Source organism: Galeopterus variegatus, unplaced genomic scaffold, assembly GCF_000696425.1.
Source record: "Galeopterus variegatus unplaced genomic scaffold, G_variegatus-3.0.2 Scaffold17510, whole genome shotgun sequence".
NCBI lineage: Eukaryota > Metazoa > Chordata > Mammalia > Dermoptera > Cynocephalidae > Galeopterus > Galeopterus variegatus.
In genome coordinates, this window is record NW_007743621.1 from 1 (window position 1) to 16,822 (window position 16,822).

The 16,822-nt window shown below is 47.3% G+C and overlaps 2 protein-coding genes across 2 annotated transcripts; both read right to left on the reverse strand.

Annotated features, from left to right (window-relative positions):
- Positions 1-53: 53 nt before the first annotated feature.
- Positions 54-9,243, reverse strand: LOC103582713 (synaptonemal complex central element protein 1-like; the record flags this gene model as incomplete). The annotated part of the gene is made up of 9 exons (XM_008564232.1): positions 8,888-9,243; positions 5,869-5,931; positions 3,923-3,982; positions 3,714-3,734; positions 3,042-3,089; positions 2,716-2,770; positions 1,317-1,400; positions 1,004-1,067; positions 54-123 (listed from the first exon to the last, which is right to left on the reverse strand). Coding segments are annotated over exons 1-9 (526 nt in total), but the record flags the coding sequence as incomplete, so codon positions are not given.
- A 365-nt stretch (positions 9,244-9,608) lies between these two features.
- Positions 9,609-16,409, reverse strand: LOC103582712 (vacuolar fusion protein MON1 homolog B). The gene is made up of 5 exons (XM_008564231.1): positions 16,256-16,409; positions 14,945-15,274; positions 13,552-14,371; positions 12,926-13,073; positions 9,609-10,295 (listed from the first exon to the last, which is right to left on the reverse strand). Exons 1-5 carry the CDS (start codon positions 16,401-16,403, stop codon positions 10,095-10,097), a joined length of 1,647 nt encoding a protein of 548 aa, XP_008562453.1. The 5' UTR covers positions 16,404-16,409; the 3' UTR covers positions 9,609-10,094.
- Between the last annotated feature and the right edge of the window lie 413 nt (positions 16,410-16,822).

Consider the following 16,822-nt stretch of genomic DNA (forward strand, 5'->3'; position numbering starts at 1 on the left):
GGGCCGGGGGCTGACCCACCCCCCGCTCCGCCTCCCCCCAGCTGGGGTCTCACTATCACTGAGCAGCTGCTCCTTGCTCATCTCCAGCGTGCGGATCTCCCGGGCCAGTCTCCGCCCCAGCATCTGCGAGGACAGAGAGGAGGCCTGTTCGTCTGCATCCCGGCTACACCGCACGCTCCCTGCTTCCCCTCCCCCCAAACCTTTGCTCTTCTGCAAAGTCCTTACCTGTATTAGGCCATTCATTCATTCAACTATTAACTCAGTGTGCAGTTTCTGCTGTGGCTGGAGACCTATTTCCCCCCAATCGCTCTCCATGTCCCCGTGTACCTCTGAAACTTTTCTTCCCACTTTCCTCATCCTTCATTCTCCCATTTGCTGTTCCTCAAAAGTTCCAGGCACAGTTCAGCCTCAGGGCCTTGGCATTGGCCTTTCCTTCTTCTAGGAACACTTGCCCTCAGTTACCTGCATGGTTTCTTCCCTCACTTCCTTCACATGTGCATTCAGATGTCACCTGCTCATAGAACCTCCTCATTGACATTGCACCACCTACCTATTTTCTTGGTTGGAGCCTGGGTTTGCCTCCCCCTGTCCCCAACCAGCTTGGGACAGCAAAGACCTGGCTCCTTTGGTTCAACACTGTCTCTCCCTGCCTGCAATGCTGCCTGGTGCACAAGTGGACATTAGTTGAATGAAGGAGTGACCTGACCATGGCTTTCTCAGGGTTCCCACTTGCCATTGCAAGGTGACCACACCCTAGGTTAGCAGGAGGGAAGCAGGATCAGCAATGGCTAGTGCAATAGTCTGAACAAGCCATGCTGGGAGTGGCAGTGGGGGATGGTGAAAAGTGGCCAGATCTGAGGTAAAAAACAAGGGATTGAGTAGGCGGGCTAGAGGAAGAAAGGAGTCAAGGACAATCCCATGGCACTGGGCCTGAGCAGGGCTGGACACTGGGCCAGTCTCAGGGGAGGAGTGGCTTTGGTTGTAGGCAATGACAATGGCTCACGTGGAATTCCCAGAGGTTCTTGTGCTGGCCCATCAGATCCTCCAGTTGTTCTTCAACATCCAACCTGGGGGTTGATACCCAGGAATGAGAGAACACAGGCTAGCCCTGACACCCAGCCCAACCAGCTCTGAGGCTCCTCATGCACAGTCTTTCACATCCTTGCCTGGTGCTCTCTCTGCTGGGAGCCCCTTCAGGGGTTTTATCCTCCAAGCCTTGGTTCTAACAGTTTACTCTTCCAACAAACTCTCCTTGATGTAAGCCCCACTCCCACTCTCCACCCAGTGGTCGGGCAGGCCCCCAGGTTGGGAGTTACCCCAGCTTCCTCTGCTTGCAATTCTCTGCGATCTGAGAGTTATGGACAGAAATTTGCTCCACGCACTCCTGCAACATGTGCTTCCTGGGAAAGGAAAGACAAGCCTCAGTCATACTCTTGGAATGAACCCCGCTTCCTCTAGCAGGGGTGAGTGTGAGGGGTGGGGTCTGTTAACAACATTCACCCTTCTCCTTTCTTCTGTTGAATGTGACCCTTTATGGGCCTCTGTCAAGACCATCATCCGGTCCATCCTGTCCACCACTGAACTGGCCTTCCCAAGAAAGCTTTGTGAGGGGTGCAGTCATCACCCGGTCCATCCTGTCCACCACTGAACTGGCCTTCCCAAGAAAGCTTTGTGAGGGGTGCAGTCGCTTAGCATCATGGATTCCAAAAGTCATGGCTTGAAGCTTGGATCTGCTACTTCACTGTGACCCTGGTCAAGTTACTTAAACTCTCTGGGTCTCAGTTTCCACATATGTAAAATGGTCATAGTGGTGGGAGGGTGACATTAACCCTTAACTCCTGTAATTGTCATTGTGAGGATTAGGTAAATAAATGAACATAAATGCTCATTGGACAGTGTGTGTAGTGTGGTTAAGCATACACTCACATTAACTATCTATCAGGTTTCCCCATGCAATTAAAGTCATGGTGCAATAGTACGTGACATCTCTGGTCACAGGAATGTGGTAAGTAAAGGTTCACAGGATGTAGACATGGACGGATAGATGGTTGAATGGGCAGTTAATTGGATGGATGAGTGGCTGGCTGGAGAGATGATAGCTGGTTAGAGAAATAATGATGATGGTTGGATAAAGAAATAAAGAAAGAATTGCTGGGAGGATGGATAGATGTCTGGATGGATGGTTGGGTGAAGAAATTAATGGCTAGATGAATGGAAGGATGAAGAGAGGATAAATGCATGGTTGGATGAATGGAAGATGATTAGATGGAAATTTGGAGATACGATGGCTCATGGTTGTCTGGCTGGATAGTTGGATAGATGTATAGGTGGATGAACAGATGAGTGGGTGAGTGGGTAGATGGGTAGGTAGATGGTTGGGAAGGTAAATGGATGACTGAGGGCCTAAAATAAGCAGACAGATAAACAAATGAATGGATGGCAGAGGAACTGGATGGCCAACAGAGAAAGACTTAGAATGTAACAGCAATGAACGGAATTTCTTTGATAAATTAGCATTAAATGGTTAAACAAGTGAGTTAATCTTAACATCACCACCTAATATCAAAGACGACCAGGGCAGTCTTTTGTCTGGTTACTCTATTTTATAGAAAGAGAAAATGAAGAGTGGTATCCAAGATTTTTTTCCCTGAGCTCGCTCCCTCCTCCTTCAGGCTGGGGAATGAGATGGGAAAGAGCCAGAGCAGGACCTCTTACTTGTGATCCTCACTTTCCTTCTTTTGGCAGTACAGCTGGAGGATCCTCAGTGCCTCTGTCGGGAGAAGAACCAAGGGGGCCTTGTGAGAGCTTGGGGAGTCAGGCTTGGGCAGAGGTAATGGGCCCGACATTATGTCAGGCATTGGAGAGCACTGAGAGGTCTTGGGTGCTTACTTCAAGTGAGGAGGCAACCAAGGGAGAGATGTGAACAGAGAGGGAAGCACTCTAACTCAGGTTTCAGTGGGATTCCTCTGGCTGCTCCAGATACTTTGGACTTTTGTGGGGTAGCGGGGTAGGATAAGGAATACACAGCAACTGGCAAATACCTTGCTTTTTTCTCAAGACCTCCTCCAGGTGCACTTTTTCTTCATTCACTGGAAAACACAATGACACTTTCAGCCCCCAGGAGCCACATCCTGTGCCCCACTGCAACTTCATGCAAGGGGCAAAGCCACACAGAAGGTGTGGTACAGTTCCAGGAGAGGCGAGGTGTCTTGTTGCCACCCCCACACCCATCTACCACGGGGACTTTCCTAATCCACCTTCTCCTACTCTGTGCTCACATTTCCTGTGTCAAAGGAGTGAAGACTGTAAAGAATGTACCATAAGGAATGGACACTGAGGGGAGAGATGACTACAAAGAGATAAATACACCATGTCAGGAGGAAATAAAGGCTCTGAAGAAACAAATCAAGTAGGAGAATGAGAGAGAGAGGTTGGGATTCTACTTTCAGATGGGACCACCTGACAGGAAGTCCTGTCAGGGTGAAGTTGAGTTGCGAACTGAAAGATGACATGAGATGGCAAGAGGCAATCTGGCCTATGTGAGCTGAAAGCACTGCAGGCAAAGGAACAGCCTGTGCAAGTGCCCTGAGGTGTGCGCAGGAACAGCAGCAGTGATCGTGGGATCTCTGGGTCCTTCTTTGGGCCCCACTTACAGGAGTCTAATTCTCTGTGCAGAGCTTCCCAGAGAGCTTGGTCCTCTCCCAGTTTCTCACCGGATTCCTCCTTTGCTGGGCCTAAGAAGGAAAGAAGACCCTGTGTGAGTGGAGCCTCTAGCCTTGTTCTTTTGAAGACTGTGACTCTGCACAATCATCTTCAAACAGCCCCAGAGGGGCCTGGATTTTATGAATGAGGAAATGGAGGCATTCATAGTTCAGGCCCTTCCTGCTGACCACAGCTGGCCAGTCTAGGCTCCCAAGTTTACCTTGCTGAAGCTCATTAATCCGGTTAATCAGCTCCTCAATCTGTGGCTCCAGGCTTCCTTCTGAAGAAAGAAAGAAAGATTGAGCCAGAGAAGACAGATGCCTTACTGTCCAAGGCAGATGGAGGAGTGGTATGTTCTGGCACTGTCTCTGCTGCTGTAAATCAGCAGGTATTTATTGAGCACCTGCTGTGTGTTGGACTCTGTAAGAAGCCCTTGCAGGGCTTGCAGACTGGGTGGGGGTGTTCTGGCACTGTCTCTGCTGCTGTAAATCAGCAGGTATTTATTAAGCACCTGCTGTGTGTTGGACTCTGTAAGAAGCCCTTGCAGGGCTTGCAGACTGGGTGGGGGAGGTGGACATTGAACAGAGATATACAAATCAATCCAGATGGCAATAACTGCTGTGAAGAGAAATCAAGTGAGGCAAAGATGCTGAAGATAAAAAGGTAAAAGGTACTTCTTGAAATACAGAAAGGACCCCCATCAAGTGAGAGAAGCAGGCGCTGCAGTTCCATAGGGGTGGAAAGTGTGGAAGTGAGACCATTCCAGGCAGACAGTACAAGTTCCCTGTAATGGGAGTGGGTGAGGCATGAGGCATGAGACCAAAGTAATGGTGAGGAGCTGGTGTGGCTCTATTCTAGTGAGGAAGTGGAGAGTAGCAGGAGGTGAGGTGTGGGAGGGGGAAGTGAGATCACTCAGGGCCTCTTGGGCCACAATTATTTTCCAGATATAATTCTGAGTGTTGTGGGAGCCAAAGGAGACCTTCCGCCTGCTCTACCCTGTTAAAAACCAGAAAGGGCAAGTTGTCATTTCTATCAATCTGGATTGTGGTATTGACCTCATTTGAGAAAAGGGGTAAATGCTGCTTTCATGTTGCAGGTGACAATTTGCAAACTCCCCAGTGAGAGGGGAGATCACTGACCCTTTAGAGAGTCATCTCCAACTTCTCACAGTCCCTACATCAGCACTTTGTACAGAGAAGCTTTCTTTCTCATCTCTTTCTGGCTTCAAAGTTGGCAACACAGAGCTGGAGCAAAAAGCTGCCTGATCCTTGCTGGGTCTCACTGCCAATTCCTAAGGCCTTCTGGAGTTAATAGGTGCAGGCCCTGGATTTTCTAAGGTCACCAACTCCAGCTCCTGTGACTTCCAGGAGAATGGATACTGTCCGTGGTGCTGATTACTATGGCCAGAAATCCTGGGGGTCCGTTTTTTTTTTTTTTACTGGAGATAGTCAAGCTGGGTCACTACACATTTCCCACTCTGCGATTTCTCTACCTAATCCTAGCTTAGGCAGCAGCCCCAATGCACTTCTTCCATATGCAGGTGCAGAGTCAGGAAGGGGGTGTTCCCTTGTGTTTGGAACAACCAATCAATGGATTATAGCATTTTAAGCTGAGGATGGGCTGTGGCTCAAACCTCAAACCTGACCAGCATTCTGCCTAGCCCTAATGTAGGTACTGAATGCAATCTGACTCCCAGGTTCTTCTCCACAAGCAAAACAAGGTGCAGAGCTGTCTACATTGCCATTTGTTGTTTGTATATGACCAAGAAGGACAAAGAATACACACCCACGGATATATTTTTTAAAAATCTCTGGCAAGATACATAAGAATTTAAAAGCAGTTGCTGCCTGCCTGTGGGCTAGGGAAATGGACGACTGGTGTGTGTGTGTGTGTGTGTGTGTGTGTGTGTGTGTGTGTGTGTGTAAATGGACGACTGGTGTGTGTGTGTGTGTAGGCAGGGGTAGCTCTTTACATCCTCTTAAGCTTCTTGAATTTTGAACTGTGGAGGTATATTTATGGTTCAAAGAATTAAATTGTATGAGAGGGGAAAAGTGCAGTGGGATAATTTCTCAAGGCTGTGAGTTGAGGGGGCTGGGTTGGAGCCACCCTGTCTGACTGAAAGCCCCAGGCCCCAGGTTGGGGCTCAGACACAAGAAGACACATGACCTTTCTGTAGCTTTTTCACCATTGCCAGCAAATCTTCAGTCTTCTTCAAAGACTTGTCCTGCCCTGATTCTCACTGCCTTTCCCAAATATAATCACCATTAACAGGTTGGTAGGTCTCCTCCTGAGACTTTTTAATTTTAAAATTATTCTTAATATTTGGAAATGAAACAAAAAAATTAAAGCTACTTTAAGTAGAAGTATCTATGATTATTTAAAAAAATATTTTATAATAAAAAATTTCAAATGCATATGAGAGTAAAGAGGATACTATAATGAACTCTGATGTACTCATCACCCATATGTAACAATCATTAATATCACTCATATTTGCTGTTTTTCCTGTATTGAAGTGTTTTCAAGTAAGCCCCAGCCGTCTTGACATTTCATTCCCAGATACTTAATTAAGCATCTCAACTACTTAAGAACTTTTTCTTAGATGGCCCCAATCCTATAATCACATATGACAAGATTAATAATCATCACGTGATATCATCTAACTCAGACCATATGTCATTTTCCCTGATTGTCCCCACATGTCTTTTACAGCTGGATTTTGCAACCATTTCTACAAAAGCTCCACCTGTGTTTTTCACTGCTTATTCTTCACTGTTTTTCTAGTGCTAGTCATGAGTTAAGGCCAAAAGTGGATTATAACTAAATTTTTAAATAATCCAACTAACCTCTTGATCATTTCTTTTAAAATTGTATGTTACAAAAGAAAACAGCTTAGAGAGTATGAGCCTCCTTTTAAACATTTTATTTTGAAATAATTTCTGATGTACACAAAAGTTGTACAAAGAGGCCACAGGGCTCCCATTTGCCCTTGTTATCAGATTCCCCATTTGTGAGTGTTGCTGAACTATAAGCTGCAGACATCATGGCCCATTACTCCTTAATATTCCAGTGCATATTTCTTTTACACAAAGGGAATCTACCAGGTAACTGCAGTATAACTATCAAAACTTGGATGTTAATATTGATCCAATATTAATATGATTCTCAGACGCCATTCAAATTTTCCCCTTATATTTTAAAATTATAGTACTTTCTTTCTAAAAGAAAAAAATAAAACAATAAATCACAAAAAACCTTCACCCCTGCACCACGCCCCAAATCCAAGACTCTTGTTCAAAGTTATCAGGCTTTCAGCCTTCAGACATTTTTCTGTGCATCACTCACAGGGCTGTACTTGACAACCCTCTTTTTGTTTCAATCGCAACTGGCTTTTTGCTACTAAAAATGTGATCTTTTGGAGCTCATTCTGTATCAATAAATAATAAAATTATCCATTTAAAATTTAATTTAAATTAATTTAAATAATTTAATTTAATTTAATTGTAATTTAATTTTAGCTATTTTTTTCTGACTTTAAAAAAAAAAATCACTGCCCAGGAATTCCATGGCATGCATAGATATACCAAGATTTAGCTATTTCTGTCACTATTCCTTGTTTTGCTTCCATCAACAACACTCCAATGACCACTCCTGGTCCACGCACCTGTGTATTCTTCGGTGATTACCTAGCTTGGTGACTGCAGATGTGGAATAGCATTTTAGATGCTAAAAATATTCTACCAAACTGCCTCTAGCAAAGGCTTTATTGGTCAGTTCTCCTCCCAGTGAGGCAGAAGGCCTGTTTCTCCAAAGGGACATCAATACTAGATATATATGTATATTTTTCAGTACTAGATATCCCTCCCTTTATAAAGCCAATTTAATGGGTTGGTAATGGTAACTTGATTTAATTTTCTCCATTGCTGATAAAGTTAATCATAACTTCAATTTTGAGGAATTTGAAAGGTTGATACTAATTTTTTTTTAAATCACAGTAGCAGCTATATTAAATGCCTAATAAATGGAACCTATTTGCATCTGTCTTATTTCCGTCTGTTCTTTGTTGAAAGCTGAAACTCAATGTATGTCTAATCTAAGAGAGTGCTCTGTGTTAACAATATTTCATTATTCACGCGCTAAAAAAATTACTGAGCACCTATTGTACGCTGGGCAGGCATCGTTTTAGGTGCTGGGGAAACAGCAGTAAAAGCCTCTGTTCTCGTGGAGCTCATATCCTAGGACAAACGATAAACAACTAAATGATCGCTATTTTGATGTCTGCATAAGCAGGTCTGACAGGCTGCAATCTAATGTTAATAAATATAGTGGCTCGAAGAGAGTGCAGAAAGGGGAGTTAGGGATAGATAAAAGAATGGTAGACGGTCAACAACTGTTGAAGCAGAGTGATGTGCACATGGGTGCTAATGATGCTATTTTCTCTACTTTGGTACATTGTGAAAGTTTGTTCAATAGGAAAATGCTAGTGGATTACTGCCTTGGGAGATTTTTCTTTTGGCTGGACTGCAATTTCCAATAGTCCGTAGGCTGAGTCTTACCCTCGCCCCCCCCCGCCCCCCCATTAGGGGATGAGGTGTCATTACTCAAGTCAGTGCCCTGGAAGAAAGTTGTCCCTAGGGAAGGTTATTTTCTATTAAGAAATTTAGAGCCCACACAGTGTGATATGGGCTGGACGTGAGATGACGATATTAGGGAAACTGCTGTGAATTTTTTTAGGGGTGGAAGCAACAGGGTGATTTTTGTGAGAACATCTCTTCCTCCCTTTTTGTTTGAAGAGATGCACATTGAACAATATGATTACTTTAAAATACTTAAGAAATATATTCAGAACAAAGTTGACAAGAGTTAATCTAGGTGATGAGAATGTGTGTTATTTATCTCAACTTTGTTGAACTTTTGAGTGATAAAAGGTTTAAAACTTAAAAAAAAAAAAAAAAACTACTGCTATTATTATTTCATTAACGTTTTGGGACGAATCCTCCCCCCACCTTCTGCCCTGGTAGACAGAGGCACACACCCCTTGCCCTCGCTACCTCCAGTCTCCTCCACAGTGTCCGGCGACTCCACGCTCACTACTGCTATTATTATTTCATTAACGTTTTGGGACGAATCCTCCCCCCACCTTCTGCCCTGGTAGACAGAGACACACACCCCTTGCCCTCGCTACCTCCAGTCTCCTCCACAGTGTCCGGCGACTCCACGCTCAAAGGCTCCATCTTCCCCGCCATTTTCTAGAGCTGAGCTTGCGCGCACCCCTCGGTCGAGGATTGGCTAAAACCCAAGGCCTCACAGGAGGGCGGGCGGCTCTGCAGCGCGCATGCGTGTGGCGCACGTTTTCACGCCACTTGACCGGGGAGGAGGAATCAGGTGTCTATGCTGGACAAGCACGGGATATCTGGTGCTTCGGCTCGACAGTGCAAGTGCGTACTACCACAAGGCCACAACTCCAGTTAAAACAAGGGCAGAACTAGGGTTATCGGCCAGTTGGAGAGTGAGTCTTGTGCACACACATACAAAACTCTAGAGAGGTCTCTCCCTCTTTAGGTTGTTTGTACAGGTTGTCAAATTCTTCGAGAAATGTGCATGTGCTGTGTGGTGGTACACAAGATTTCGAGCCCCCTGTCGTTCACAAATCTTCATTAAAGAGCCTATTAGACAAAGTTAGTTATCTCCCTTTCACGGATGAGTACAATGAGACTTAGAAGCTAAGTGCACCTCCTATGTAAACATTTTGGATCCCAGCCACTGTGTGAAGTCAGGTGCTACATGCCCTGGGTTATACGGGTAGACAAGGGAGGCCATCTTATTAATAGTAGCAGCAGCCAACATTGACGGGGGTCATTTTGGGCAGAGTAAAGATGAACAGAAGTACATGAAGCGCATAGGGATATCCTTGTGGGGCTCGGTTTTTTTCTTTTTTTAAATCCCCTCAGGCCGGTTCCATGCACAGACTACCCCTGCATTCCCAATTCCAGAACCCCTGTGGGTCACTCTAGAAACCTTGGTCAGCCCTGGGCACTCAGGACTAAGATTCCATGGAAGGAGGCAGACCCCTGAGGCAGGTTTGGAGGGGACAGCCCCTGCCAGAGGCTCGACATCATCCAAGTGGAAGAGGTACGGCAGAGGGAGGGAAGGGGGAGGCCTAAGGATTTCCCCAGAGGTGGAGGTGCATGAGGGGGTTGGGAGCGCAGCCTGCTCATCTGGCTGCTGCAACCCATCTCCCATTTGTGGACAGGACCTCAGATCTTCCCCCATTGCCGGGGAGACAGGGATCAGTCACAGACACACCCCCACCTCCATTTCCAGGGTGAAAAAAGAAGGTAAAAGCCAAAGGTGGTCACTCCCAGCACTGTCTGGTCTGGGAGCTCTGCCTCTCAGAGTCCAGTGAACAAGCCATTGTGGGGAGCTTGGTCCGCAGAGGCAGCTGGGGGTGTGGAGTACTTGGGTGGGTAACGAATGAAGAGCCGGTCTTCCTCCTTCCTCACCCAGCGCAGGAGTTTGGTCACTACCAAGATGGCACCTGCTTTGGTCACCAGGGGGCTGAGGCAGGTATAGAGCTCAAATTTGGAGGTCACCTGGGAATTTGAGAGAAGACAGAATCAGATGGGCTGGAGCTGGCCATGGACAATCCTGTCTGACCCAGCCCAATGTCTCCCTCCCGCAGCTTGGAAGATGTACCTAGCAGCAACTCCCACCTGGTGCTGCCTGGGCATTGGGTTAGGGCAGGTAAGCTGATATTATTGTATCATGGGTTGGCCAGGGGTTCTCAGTTGGGCCTAGGGGTCAGACAGACCTAGTGGTTTCAACTGGGCAATGCTGGCTGTGTATCCTCTGGACCTGTTTGCTCACCTGTGGACTGGGGATAACAACAACAATGCTTACCATTCAGTGAGCAATGATTATACACAATGTCCTCTTCTAAATTCACACAACTGTTTTCATCATCTATAGCCTGGGCATGATATAAAGAGGAACTCACACCAACCTGAGCAAAATGACCTCACCAGGTTACCAGCACCTTTCCTGTGCCACCTCCCAATGTCCTCCTCTTTGCTCCCTCTGTTCCATCCACTTTAGCCTTTCCTTGGTGTTCCTCAAAACACAGCCAGGCCCAGTCCCACTTCACAGCATTTGCAGAGTCCTTTCCCTCTGCCAGGTATACTCTTCCTACAGATACCCACATGGCCTCCCCTCTCCACTTAGATGCCATCTCCTTAGGGAGGCCTCCCCTCACCACCTGATTTAAAATCCTGTGCCTACCATATCTTAGTTTTTAAATAACAATCTCCATTAAATGGTACAAGGGCTCCTTGGAAAAATGGCCAAGTCCAAAACTGGCAGAGAGAAAGTAAAATAAGAAGTGCTCACACAGTGATGGGGATGTGTCAAAGGGACACAGAGACCAGCCTAGCTAGATGAAGGCTCCCGCTGGCTAAATCAGAGACAATTGGAGCACCAAAATAAATTCTAGAAAAGGATTTTAGCCCATTGAATTAAAGAAACATTTTATTGATATAAAATTTTAAATTCCACAAATTAATAGGAAAATAAAAAGTTCTTCCTTACAATAAAATCCCAACCAATAAGTGTAGAAAGTGTGATGGAGTTAGAAAAATCTCCATCTGATAAACACCAGATTAATAACTGTTGCAGGTTAGAATCATGAATGGATATTAGAATTAGTGGGTGAAAGTATGATGAAAAACAAAACACAGAACACAGACATCATCACCATGAGATATTTACTAATTACAAAGGAGAAAATACTAACTTTGTAGTGGAGAAATGTGGCAGACCACCTTAACTAAGTGATCAAAACTGACATCGACATCGGGAAAGACTGACATCACGTGCCTCCTGATACGATGCAGAGAAGGGCACAACATCACTTCTCTGATTCTTGCCAAAAATGCACGACCTCAATTTAGTCACGGTATAACATTAGAAGAACTCAAGTGGAAGGATATTCTAACAAGCTAACTGGCTGATACTCTTTAAAAGTTCTAGAATAAACAAGACTAGGGAGACACAATAAATAAATCCAACATGTGATCCTGGACTGGATTCTGTGGTATAACATTAGAAGAACTCAAGTGGAAGGATATTCTAACAAGCTAACTGGCTGATACTCTTTAAAAGTTCTAAAATAAACAAGACTAGGGAGACACAATAAATAAATCCAACATGTGATCCTGGACTGGATTCTGGACCAGTAAAAGTACCTAAGTGGGACAATTTGGACCAGTAAAAGTACCTAAGTGGGACAATTTGTGGAATCTGAAGTCTGTGGATTAAATGTTACTGTGCCAATGTTAATTTCCTGATTTGTTAAGTTACTGTGGTTATATAAGATGTTAATCTTTGGAGAAACTAGGTGAAGGGCCTCTTTATAATTATTCCTTGTACTATTCTTGCAACTTCTAAAATTACTTGAAAAGTTAAAATAGTTTAAAAATATGTTAAGTTACTGTGGTTATATAAGATGTTAATCTTTGGAGAAACTAGGTGAAGGGCCTCTTTATAATAATTCCTTGTACTATTCTTGCAACTTCTAAAATTACTTGAAAAGTTAAAATAGTTTAAAAATAAAATCCTCAGCCTAGAATAATACATGATACACGACAGACATGCAGTAAATTACTTAATAAATGAGCACTAAATGGCAGAGCCTGGGGGAAGGTGCCATTTCCAATGGGGTCACCTTGGCTGGCTTCCCTGAATAGCTGAACTTTAACAGACCCACAGGAAGTAAGGGTGAAAGCCTAGAAATCCCAGGGAAGGATACCGCAGGTAGAGGGCACAGCTTGGGACCAGCCTGTAGCACTCAAAGAGTGCTGGAGACCCAGAGTCAAAACTGAGCTGGTGACTAATGGGGTCCATGCAAACACATGGGAAGGGCTAATGAGGAATCAGCAGGCATAGTGATGGCTGTTAATGGGGTCTCTTGAAAATCAAAGACACCATCCTGGTTGCTAACAGGGTAAAAGCAAACAGAAGGATGGGGCTAATTGAGAGTTGGAGACACTGTGATTAATCCTTATGGATTTCAAAGGTGCATGTGTAAAGGTAGGGACAGTATTGCAGGCAAGGAATAGCCCAGGCAAAGGCTTGGTGTGCTTGATGGAAGCTGCTTTGGCTGGAGGGGATACAGTGTAAGGAAACCTTAAGTGGGGAACTGATTCACCCAGGGCCCTACTTAACTCACCCAAGCCAGCAGCGTCTCCTTCTCAGCCACGTGGTAAATGAGACGCAGGGGTCGGGAGGTGCTGTGGAGGCGAGCATGCAGGCGGTGGTACAGGTCTGACAGCCGCTGCCGCTCCTCCTCTCTGCTGTACGGGGCCTCTAGCTCAGGGCTGCCATCATGGGGGGAAGGCGGAGAGCAAGGTTAGTCCAGGGCCTTCTCAGCTGGCCCATCTCCTCTCTCAGTCTAGGGATTTCAATTAAGTTAAGCAGCCGAGCCTCCCCTTTAGACTTGAGGATTCTCAGTGGCTGGAGGCTGAGCTTCCCGGATCAAATTAGGAAATTCCCTGAGTACTGGGAGCTGCCTCTCCACTGGAATAGGGGGATTCCTGTAAGTTGGTGCTTGAGCCTCCATCCTCAGACCTGTTCTATTCTCTCTAGGAAATTCCCTGAGTACTGGGAGCTGCCTCTCCACTAGAATAGGGGGATTCCTGTAAGTTGGTGCTTGAGCCTCCATCCTCAGACCTGTTCTATTCTCTCTGTTTAGAGCATGGCTGGTCATCTCCCTTGAGTCATGTCTATGTGATGCTGATCCTCCTTAGTTAGACAAGACTTCCCACCTGGCCAATTGCCCTTAGGGTCAAGACCTACCTGGTAAACTGAGGCAGCTGGCGGTGGTGGTCAGGGATGTCCAGGGGCTTATAGAGGAAGTGCCGGAGGCCGGGCGCTCCCACAGCCTGCACACTGTAAGCAGGGGAATTGGTTGATGGGGCATTAGAGAAGCTGGCAGCCTCGCCAAGGGCACGCATGGCACCAAGGGCACGCATCCCATCTTCTACCAGGCGCCGGCAGGCGGCCATGGCATGGAACGCTTCACGGTGGGTGCCAAGCAGCAGCAGGCAGACAGGCATGGCATCCAGGCGGGCGACGTAGGCATAGAAAAAACCATCAGGGTTGAATCGGGGCAGGCACACGGGTGCCCATGCCTCACCCGCTGCAAAGGCCGGTGCGCGCACCCAGTCGAGCAGCAATTGCAGGTCAGCTGGGTCCAGCCGACACTCAGCCAGCACATTCCGCTCCTGGGCCGCTGTTATCAATCGACCACCGACCGCCAGTACCGACAGTGCCAGGCCCGGTGCTGTGCAACGTCGGAGCAGTGCACCCAATGCTTCCCGCAGTGGGCGGGCAAGGGGCACGCAGCGCACAGCACCCAGGAGCAGGGCACCTGGGTCCCGCTCCACACTGTCCAGAAGCCGGTCCAGTGTGCGCTCTGAGCCGGCCAGCAGGCGGCGCAGGTCGTAGTTCTGCTTGTGTGCAAAGATGCGGGCCACGCTGGCACGGGTCAATGTGCTCACAATCTGCGCATGCACAGCTAGCAGCTCCCCCCGCAGCTGGGCTGCTGACTGAGGAGTCCGTGACACAGCCACCAGCAGCAGTGGGCCCTGCTGTAGGAACACCAGCTTGTGGTCCTCTGAAGGAGGGAAGAGGTGGGGGAGGGGGTTAGAAATGGATCGGGAGTGACTGGAGGGGGTCAGGCTCAGCTCTTCTGCTCTCCTTCCCTCCCAACAAACACACACCAGCCCAAGCCCACTTGATCATTCTGTGTGCACCTGGACTATGGTAAGGACAAAGTGGGGAAATTTGGACATTAGTAAAGACATGAATGGCTAGGTAAGAGATCAAGTAGGTTAGACACACAGCACACAGCAGGAGTGAGAGGAAGAGAGAGATGGAGCAATTACTGACAGAGCCACAAAGATACCCAACTCAGTCAACAGCCAGCACAGTCATGCTCTCAGGCAACAAGAAGTATCCAGTGAGTGAAGCACTCAGAACCCAGAAGGCCAAACAGAAAGAAGGATTCCTAACAGACAGACCCCTGGCAGCTATCCACACACACTGACTCACCCCTGGCTGGCTGGACAGTACCTTGGGCAGGCAGACAGACAGACAAACCTACCCATGGCTGGTTAGACCCACTTCCAGCCAGACAGCTATATTTTCTGTCACTGTTCCCCGTTCTGCCTCCGACCCCTTCACTCACCGGCATAGATGGCACGGATGGCATCTCCTGCACTCTGCACAAAGGACACAAGGGCTGTCATCACACCCATGGTAGCTGACAGCGCCTCCACACTGCCATACCGTGAGTAGATGGGCTTGCCAGCCTCACTCAGCACAAACACATGCTTCCGCTGGCTGCGCCAGTCCTCATCATTGGGGTCCCCGCCTTGGCCCGCAGAGCCACTCTCAGGGCCATGAAGGGGACTACTCTCAGCAGCTGCTGGACCCCAGCACTCACAGGTGCTTGATGGTGCCTCTGACTGGTTCAGTGGTGACAGGAGGCTGGGTGGCTGGTCCTTGGCCTCTGATCCTGAAAGGGAGCCCCTGGTGGGTCGAATGCCTCTGGACACCTACTAACCCTCTGTCCCCAAGGATCTACCAAATCCCTACCAGATCTACGCCCTTGCATACTGATAATCATTATTTGCAACTATATCTCTATAATTTTCCCCTAAAATCCCAACGACCTCAAATTCTTTCATTTTCTCAATGATGTTCTTCCATGTCCCCGAATACAAATTACCCCCTCCCAATAACTGCCATTACCTTTTCAAGTCTTCAAAGACTTCCCACCCCCCATTCATTTTCAGTGATGTCCACTGAATCTAACCAGTGAGCCCATAAACATCTCCTAATTCTTAAGTGATCAAGACCGCTGACTCTCCAATGACTTCCATTGATTCCCCAATGAACACCTTTACATGTCCACTAACACCTGGGTCTTCAAAGACCTCCCTACTGATCCCCTGACTCTCCAAATAATCTCACTGATGCACCCCCATCACCATTAATATACACTAATATTTGGTTCCTTAAAGACCTCCCCACAATCCACCACCAACTCTTCAATTATGTAAATACTCTGAGTGCCACTAACCCCCATTGACCCCCTTTCCCACCTCAATGACTTAACAGCCTAGTTCCCAAAGACACTAGTTTCTAAATAGTCCCTTCTTTGAACCTACTGACTTTCTTTTCTTCATTTATCTAAATACCCAAAATCCCCAATGACCTTCTTTGACCTCACCTACCCTCTTTTTGATTCCTCAATGACCTAAACTTACACCAAGTCCCCAGTGAACATCAGTCGACACCCACTGACTTCCCTTTCATTTCTCAGTAATTTAAATTACATGTAAGTCCATAATGACTTCCTACTGATATGGTTTAAGCTACTTCCCGGAGTCCCAAAAGCCTCCTCATTGGTCTCCCGTGGATCATCTCTACCCCTCGCCCAACAAAGACACTCCCTGGGGATTCCTTCCAAGACCCCAGTGAAGGGAGGGCACACCTGTTTCCTCCGGGCCCCCGTCTCCAGGATCCGGGGGGCCCGCTTGTACCCCTCCACCATCTCTAGTCTCCTCACTGGGGAACTGCGTGTCCTCCAAGTCCTTCGTGCCCCCGGGGGCTGGGGCAGCAGCGTCTCCTCCGGCCTCCATCTGCACATCCCTAAGGGGAAAGGGAATCGAGGGTGACGGGCAGCAAAAGAAACTTCTTACAAGCCTTTACAGAACTAGGCCCCCCGGTGGTGACATTCCTAGTGCTCATTTCCCCTACGGTTTAAAATAGAATGAGACATTTAAAACATGACCGAATACTTGCACCCTGGAACACTTTCCGTAGAGGGAGGCTCTCTTGGCCACAGGAAATAAAGACACGTAACATCTCCTTTAACCCCACAGTTCAACTGGCGGATACCATTACTCCCCGTAGCGGCGAAGTCATCACACTTCCGGGTGCAGCTGGGGGATTTGTCACACTTCCGGGTGCGACACCTCCCAGAAGACACTTCCGGGTGCGGAGCTTTATTCGCTCCCCGCGGCGCCTCTCTTCCGCCGTGTACTGGTGTTCCCTCACC

What these genes read in the sequence shown, in the direction of transcription:
- LOC103582712 (XM_008564231.1), bottom strand. Translation starts at nt 16,403, where the DNA reads ATGGAGGCCGGAGGAGACGCTGCTGCCCCAGCCCCCGGGGGCACGAAG. An exon ending in CATCCGTGCCATCTATGCCG is followed by an intron (nt 14,372 to 14,944) that starts GTGAGTGAAGGG and finishes TCCCTCCTTCAG; the next exon opens with AGGACCACAAGCTGGTGTTC. An exon ending in CAGCTGCCTCAGTTTACCAG is followed by an intron (nt 13,074 to 13,551) that starts GTAGGTCTTGAC and finishes CCATGATGGCAG; the next exon opens with CCCTGAGCTAGAGGCCCCGT.